Consider the following 7,802-nt stretch of genomic DNA (forward strand, 5'->3'; position numbering starts at 1 on the left):
TGCCTGGGAACACAGCTGGGAAGATGCTGTCTTGATGGCAATCTACATCTGAAAAATCAGCCATTGAAAACCCTATGGAGCACAGTTCTACTCTGACACATAGGGTTCACCATGAGTCAGAATCTACTCCATGGCAACTGATAAATGTCAGTAGTGCTGAAGTTGAGAAACCCTGTGTTAGAAGGCATTAAACGCCTTAGAAGAAAAAAGTAGAGCAGGGTGAGAGGGGTTGGGAATTCTTTCTGGGTGGAGGGTGTGATTTTAAGCACAATGGCTGGGTCTGGCGCAGCCTCACTGAGAAGGTGACATCTGGAGATGAGATGATGACCAAGCTTCTCATTTCACTGAGAAGATGGAAGCACCCACCACACGTGACGTGTACACTCCTTCGCTCCAGTTATTATGGATAAACTGCTCACCCTCCCAGCAAAGGCCAAACCTCCACTGGGAACTCCCATTCCCTCTCTCCCATTCAAGGCCATCACTCCAGCAAATCTCTCCTATTCAACAACATGATCTTCTCTTGACTGTCTTCCCCGCTACAGCTGTCATCTCATTTCTCTCCTTCCCTTTGCAGTATAGCTCCTTGAAAGAGTTGTCTAATATCACTGTCTCCAATTTTTTCCCTCCTAGGAAACGCTGGTGGCATGGTGGTTAAGTGCTACAGCTGCTAACCAAAAGGTTGGCAGTTCAGATCCACCAGGCGCCCCTTGGAAACTCTATGAGGCAGTTCTACTCTGACCTGTAGGGTCACTATGAGTCGAAATCAACTCGACAGCAATGGGTTTGGTTTTGGCTTAGTATGTTTCTCATGCCCAAGTCCATCAGGCTTTTCTCCCAAATTGTATTAAGGTCACTGGGGATTTCCACAGAGCTAAATCTACTGGTCCATTCTTGTCCTCAACTGCAATGACCTCTCAGCAGCATCTGACGTCCTCGATCATGCCACAGCCGTGACATAGATTCTTCTTTAGGACACCATGCTTGTCTGCCTTTCCTCCTAGCTCTCTGGCCTATCCTTCTCAGACTCCTGTGCTGATTCCTCCTGGTCTCCCCAACCCCTACACAAGGGAATCCACTGCCGTTGAGTCGATTCCAACTGATAGCAACCCTATAGGACGGAGCAGAACTGCACCATAGGGTTTCCAAAGCTGTAAATATTTACCAAAGCAGACTGCCACATCTTTTATCTTGCGGAGTGGCTGGTGGGTTCAAACTGCTGACCTATTGGTTAGAAGCTGAGTACTTTAACCACTGTGCCACCAGGGCTCTTTACATGAGACAGTGCCCCAGAATTCAGTCTTTGGGCATGTCATCCAATCTCCCGCTTTAAATCTATATACTGACGAATCCTAAATTTATATCTCTAGCCCAAGCCTGGTGCCGTAGTGGTTAAGAGTTTGGCTGCTAACCAAAAGGTTGGCAGTTCAAATCCACCAGGAGCTCCTTGGAAGCCCGATGGAGCAGTTCTACTCTGTCCTATAGGGTGGCTATGAGTCGGAAATGTGGTTTGGTTTTTCTGAGCCCAAGCCTCTTCCCTGGATTCTGGACTCTGGGATCTCTGAACTCTGGACTCTGGTATCTGGACTCAGCATTTCTACTCAAAGGTCTAGGAGCCCAAACTTGACATGCCCAAAACCAAACTTCCACACAAGTGGAGGGAGTATGGACAGTTCATCCATAGTAACTAGAGAAGAGGCAGAGCACACAGGCATCTTGGAGCCATGCTTGACTCCTCTCTTTCTCTCACACCCTACATCCAATCTGTCAGCAAATCCAGTCAGTTTTGAGGCTTTAAAACGTTGTTAATATAAATGCTATCATATCATAATATTGTCCTACAGCTTTCTCTCTCTCTCTCAACAATATGTGCTAGAGATCCATTTGAGAATGCATGGGGTACTTCACTCTTTTCAACTTTTACCCTGTTACAAATAACTACGGTGGTTGTTTAGCTGTTCCTCTTTGCGCTCCACCCTCACCTCCTCTGGGGCTCCTAGAGCAGCGGGACTACCACTCCCATAAGCCACCGCGGACTGGCCGAGCTGGCCACCATTTCAAAGCTCGGCACGGGCGGGAGAGGGCCCAGGACTTCACTTCCCGGCAGGCCGCGCGGCCCAAGGTGCGGGACTCCATTTCCCAGCAGGCTCCAGGCCGCGGGCGCCGCGGTGCCTTGTGTGGGATGTAAGCGCGGAGGTGGGCGCGGGGGACCGAGGCCAGGACTCTCCTCGGGGTTTGAGGGGGTTGGCCTAGGGGCGCCCTTTGGACCGACTCAAAGGGACCGGGGAACAGGATTCGAGAGAGGGGGCGGGGCGGCCTTTGGGAGTCCCAGCAGGGTCCTTGAGGCACACCCCCATTGGGGCCGGGGTCACGGGGCTGTGGGGGACAAGGAGGCCCTACAGCCTCGGCTGAGGGGGTCTCGCCGACAAAAAGGGGGAGCAGGTGAGCAGAGGGTGAAGGGGGCGGGGAAGCAGAGGACAGGTGTGTGTGCAGGGTAGGGGAGACCTCAGTCGAGCCTGGGAGGGGGCTCCCCAGCCGTGCCCGCCCGACCCTCCCTCCCCGGACTCGCCCGCAGGCCGCTGCCCGCCGCCATGGGGCTGAAGGCCGCCCAGAAGACGCTCTTCCCGCTGCGCTCCATCGACGACGTAGTGCGGCTCTTTGCTGCCGAGCTGGGCCGAGAGGAGCCGGACCTGGTGCTCCTGTCCTTAGTACTGGGCTTCGTGGAGCACTTCCTGGCTGTCAACCGGGTCATCCCCACCAACGTGCCCGAGCTCACCTTCCAGCCCAGTCCCGCGCCCGACCCCCCTGGCGGCCTCACCTACTTTCCCGTAGCCGACCTATCCATCATCGCTGCCCTGTATGCCCGCTTCACTGCCCAGATCCGCGGTGCTGTCGACCTGTCCCTCTACCCCCGGGAGGGGGGCGTCTCTAGCCGTGAGCTGGTGAAGAAGGTCTCCGATGTCATCTGGAACAGCCTCAGCCGTTCCTACTTCAAGGACCGGGCCCACATCCAGTCCCTCTTCAGCTTCATCACAGGTTGGAGCCTGGCAGATGGCAAGGGGCGAGAATCCTGGCCTACCTCTTTCCAGCACTGTAGGGTTTACAGAGCCCTTTTGAGCCTTTAAACCTTGTGAGGTGGGGCAGGTGTTAGGCCTTCCCCTCCCCGCCCTACCCTTTGCAGTTGGGGAAATTGAAGCCCAGAGAGGGAAAGGGATGTCCCAAAATCACACAGTGAAAATGGTAGGGTTGAAACTCCAAATCCAGTAATCCACCCTCTGCCACCTCAGCACCTCCCCTCCCTGCCATCGAGCAGCCACCGGAGTCTGCAGCCCAGACTGAGGCACCGAGGGCAGCGGCAGATTTGAGGGTGAAGAGACAAAATAAGGCTACATTTGAGAAAGTTAAATCTGACAATATGTATGAAAATGTTTAAAAATGAACAGACTAGGGGCTTAACCTCAGGAAGCTTAGGGCTCGTGGCTTGCCAGCTTTTTCTTCATGCAAAGCCCAGTCGATTGGCAGTCACATCCAGGATTGCCATGTTCAGCAAGAATCTGAAGCTGCTTCTGAGTTTAGCAGGAAAAGAGTTCAGATAAATTAGGAGTATCTGCCATGAGAAAAGAGCGTTGGCCAAAGTGTCCTGTTTGTGCCATCCCTGTTATAATCTAATAAGGGCAATAAAATGAGAAAATCCTTAAGTAAACAGAAATGTATAACATGGTTGCAGAAAAAGAAGGGACAGGGTCAAAGACTGGGTTGAGTTAGAGAAGATCCAGGAAGGTTTCTTGCTGGGGGCAGGGGTAGAAAGGGAGGGAGAAGCTTTGAACACATAGACGGAAGGGATAGAGGAAAGATGGGCAGGAGTGTCTGTGGTTTGGGCCCAGGCTTGGTGGTGGGGTGGGAGGGAGCATGACCCAGCAGTACTTGGCTCCCCCTGCCCAAGTCAGAGAGGACTTGATTCCATGACTTTTCCCTCCCACAGGCACCAAACTGGACAGCTCCGGTGTGGCCTTTGCTGTGGTGGGGGCCTGCCAGGCCCTGGGTCTCCGGGATGTCCATCTGGCCCTGTCCGAGGACCACGCCTGGGTTGTGTTTGGGCCCAACAGGGAGCAGACAGCTGAGGTCACCTGGCACGGCAAGGGCAACGAGGATCGCAGGGGCCAGACAGTCAACGCGGGTGTGGCTGAGCGGGTATCATGTCCCCTCCCTTGCCCCATTCACACTCTGCTAGCCCGAGCCACCCAAGAGACTCTGCTTTCTTAGACCACACTCCTCTCTTCCCATCACCCCTGTCATATGTCAGGAAGAGAAGGCAGGAGGGCCCCTTGCCTGGCTGTCATTCGATGGGTAGGCCATCATGAGACATCTGGTCTTATCTTCTCCCAAGAGCTGGCTGTACCTGAAAGGATCATACATGCGTTGTGACCGCAAGATGGAGGTGGCATTTATGGTGTGCGCCATCAACCCTTCTATTGACCTGCACACTGACTCACTGGAGCTGCTGCAGCTGCAACAGGTGAGGGCTGCCGTGAGGCTGGAGAGGGCAAGGCCAAGCTTCTGACTTGCTGTGGCATCCTGGGCAGGGGCACTTTCCCTCCCTGAGCCTCAACTTCCCCTTCTGTAAAATGGGTTAATAATCCCTGGCCTGGCCTTTCCTAGGCTCTTGCAGGGTGGCATTGACATGTGAAAGGGCTTTAAAGCTAATGATGGCCTGGTTCCTGAATTCTGGCCCTTCCCACCTGGCGGGAGGTCCCTGCTGGTACTGGACACCACCTCTGCCTGATAGGCTGAGAACCCTTCCCCCTTCCCTCCCTGCAGCTCATACCCCTCTCTTTTGGCCCCTAGAAACTGCTGTGGCTGCTCTACGACCTGGGACACCTGGAAAGGTCAGTAGTGGGAAGGGGCCAGGCTGGGCCTCAGAGGCGTGAGGGGCTGGGTTGCAGCCTGGACTCATGACCTTTTCCCAGGTACCCCATGGCACTGGGGAACCTGGCAGATCTGGAGGAACTGGAGCCCACTCCTGGCCGGCCAGACCCACTCACCCTTTACCACAAGGTGGGGCATCTCTGGGGGGTGCAGAGGGGAGGCCACCAGCAGTGGCTGGGGTCCTCTTCTACCTGGGGACTGGCAGGGGGTGAGCGAGCAGGGAAGAACTTGGTGTGTTGAGGGTAGCACCCATATACTCCCCATTTTGTGAGTGTCTACTGTGTGTCCAGCTCCGGACCAGATACTGGGGGTGAAGACATGACCTTTGCTTGTGTGGTCCCGGCTCTTGAGGGCTGGGCTGCAGCAGGCGTTATCATCAGTGCAGTCCTGGATGTGTCCTGGGCTCCCCAGCCTGTGAGTGGGAGGGCCTGGTGTGGACCCATCAGCCCTGCTTTTTCTGTGGTCTCTCGGTGATCCCCCTGGAGTGTAACAGAGGTCACATGTGGAGGGAGCACTGAGGAGGGGGCAGGGGCAAGAGGGATGGCGGTCTGGGCTTGGAAGGCTTCATGTTTGTGTAAGACGAGTGTGTGGGAAAGCCTGGGAAGAGGACGTTGCCCAGAGCTGGGAGGCCGGGCTCCTCCCCCATCCTAGGCCTTGGTGGGAGTGAGGGCCCCACCCCCTGCAGGCCGCCCAGGCCTCAGCAAGTAGTCCTGCTGACCCAGGTGAAGAACACCTGATGGAAGGGCTGGCACGCAGTGCGGGTGGGATTGGAGGTTGGGACTCAGGGATCTTCCTGTTGCCTCTTCTGGGTGTGACCTGATGGGACGTGGGTGCCGTTGGGGCAGCTGAGGGCTGCCCTCCTGAGGCTCCTCTGCCCACCCCCAGGGCATTGCCTCAGCCAAGACCTACTACCGGGATGAGCACATCTACCCGTACATGTACCTGGCCGGCTACCACTGTCGCAACCGTAATGTGCGCGAAGCCCTACAGGCCTGGGCCGACACAGCCACTGTCATCCAGGAGTGAGGACCCCCACGAGAGCCCCCAGCTCTCCCTTCCTGCCCCCTCTCATCAAGGAGGAAAGCCTGGGTCCCAAATCCCACCCCCTGTCCACCCAGTCCCCGGCCACCAAGGCCACCATCACCCAGGTGGGAGGATCCCTGATGAGGGCCTCGGGCTTTCCCTGCCTTCCTCTCTCCTCCCCATCTCCAGCCACCCTCAGCCAGCTGTGGGGCTCCTGCTCTGGGCTGACACAATCCTGCAGGAGTGAGGACCCTAACCCTGCACCCTGGGGCTACCCGCTGTGGACAACACCCCACAGCACCCTTCTGCTCTCACAGCTACAACTACTGCCGTGAAGATGAGGAGATCTACAAGGAGTTCTTTGAAGTAGCCAATGATGTCATCCCCAACCTGCTGAAGGAGGCAGCCAGCCTGCTGGAGGCCGGCGAGGAGCGACCAGGGGAGCAGACACAGGTGAGGGGCTGGGCCGGCCATCAGGAGACATCTGGTCTCCCAGCGCCAGGACATGGGGACGGGGAAAGCTGCCTTCGCTTCTGCTGTGGCTGAGGTCCTGGACCTGGGTTTTAGGGGGCTGAGGGTATTTTAGGGGGCTCTACCCTACAGGGTTGCTATGAGTCGTAATCAATTCAATGGCAACGGGTTTGGTGTTTTGGATTACCATATATCTTCAGATAAATGGGAGGAAGACCCATCCCTTTCACGGCCAGGGCCCCTCGTTCAGATTGGGCGTTGGTTGGAGATGGGGAATGGTACTCACTTCTCAGTCCTGGCTGCTGTTGTTAGGTGCTGTCGGTTCCAACTCATAGCAACCCTTTGTACAACAGAACGAAACACTGCCTGGTCCTGCACCATCTTCACAATCGTTATGCTTGAGCCCATTGTTGCAGCCACTGTGTCGGTCCATCTTGTTGAGGGTCTTCCTCTTTTTTGCTGACACTCCACTTTACCAAGCATGATGTCCCTCTCCAGGGACTGATCTCTCCTGATAACTTGTCCGAAGTATGTGAGATGTAGTCCTGGCTAACGACTGCCAAGGGAACCCATTGCCTCCGAGTCATTTCCAACTCATGGTGACCCCGTGTGTTACAGAGTAGAACTGCTCCATAGAGTTTTGTTGACTGTAATCTTTACGGAAGCCATTTACCGGGTCTTTCTTCTGAGGCACTACTGGGTGGATTTTAACTGCCAACTTTTCAGTTAGTGGTCGAGTGCAAATTGCTTGTGCCACCCAGAGGTTCTAAGAATGCTCAGCACCTATGCTCACCTTTTTGGGAACCAAGGCTCTTTGCCTAAGAATCTGACCTGCGCCCTCCCTTTACCTTGCCCAGGGCACCCAGAGCCAGGGTTCCGCCCTCCAGGACCCTGAGTGCTTCGCCCACCTGCTGCGCTTCTATGATGGCATCTGCAAATGGGAGGAGGGCAGCCCCACACCTGTGTTGCACGTGGGCTGGGCCACCTTCCTCGTGCAGTCCCTCGGCCGTTTTGAAGGACAGGTGAGGGGCTCGCATGGGGTGTTTTCAGAGGAGGCTGGGGACAACATGTGGTGGCAGAAGCCACCGGGGAGTCAAAACTTTTATGGCCCATCCTCTGGGTACAGATGAGACTGAGACCCAAGATAAGCTGGTGGCTGCTGGGGCCTGGAGTCCCACCCACTGGCCCACAGCCCGCTCCTCAGCTTGCCCCGCCCCTTGGCCCAGGTGCGGCAAAAGGTGCGCATTGTGAGCCGGGAGGCCGAGGCGGCAGAGGCCGAGGAACCGTGGGGCGAGGAGGCCCGGGAAGGCCGCCGGCGCGGTCCGCGGCGGGAGTCCAAGCCCGAGGAGCCGCCGCCGCCTAAGAAGCCGGCGCTGGACAAG

The 7,802-nt window shown here is 56.2% G+C and overlaps 1 protein-coding gene across 2 annotated transcripts in view; it reads left to right on the top strand.

The window, feature by feature from the left end:
* Nucleotides 1–2,582: 2,582 nt before the first annotated feature.
* MEN1 (menin 1) overlaps nt 2,583–7,802 on the top strand; it is a 5,635-nt gene continuing 415 nt past the window's right edge. The window contains exons 1-9 of one of the 2 annotated variants that reach the window (XM_004383760.2): nt 2,583–3,036; nt 3,983–4,191; nt 4,388–4,516; nt 4,846–4,886; nt 4,968–5,055; nt 5,812–5,948; nt 6,267–6,402; nt 7,278–7,442; nt 7,647–7,802. In XM_004383760.2, the coding sequence (XP_004383817.1) occupies nt 2,592–3,036; nt 3,983–4,191; nt 4,388–4,516; nt 4,846–4,886; nt 4,968–5,055; nt 5,812–5,948; nt 6,267–6,402; nt 7,278–7,442; nt 7,647–7,802 (1,506 nt within the window). In that variant the 5' untranslated portion in view covers nt 2,583–2,591. Of the gene's footprint in view, nt 3,044–3,974; nt 4,192–4,387; nt 4,517–4,845; nt 4,887–4,967; nt 5,056–5,811; nt 5,949–6,266; nt 6,403–7,277; nt 7,443–7,646 lie in introns of both variants that reach the window. The other variant, XM_012557701.2, reaches the window with a different exon arrangement.

The sequence above is a fragment of the Trichechus manatus genome, unplaced genomic scaffold (genome assembly GCF_000243295.1).
Source record: "Trichechus manatus latirostris isolate Lorelei unplaced genomic scaffold, TriManLat1.0 scaffold00113, whole genome shotgun sequence".
NCBI classification, from domain to species: domain Eukaryota; kingdom Metazoa; phylum Chordata; class Mammalia; order Sirenia; family Trichechidae; genus Trichechus; species Trichechus manatus.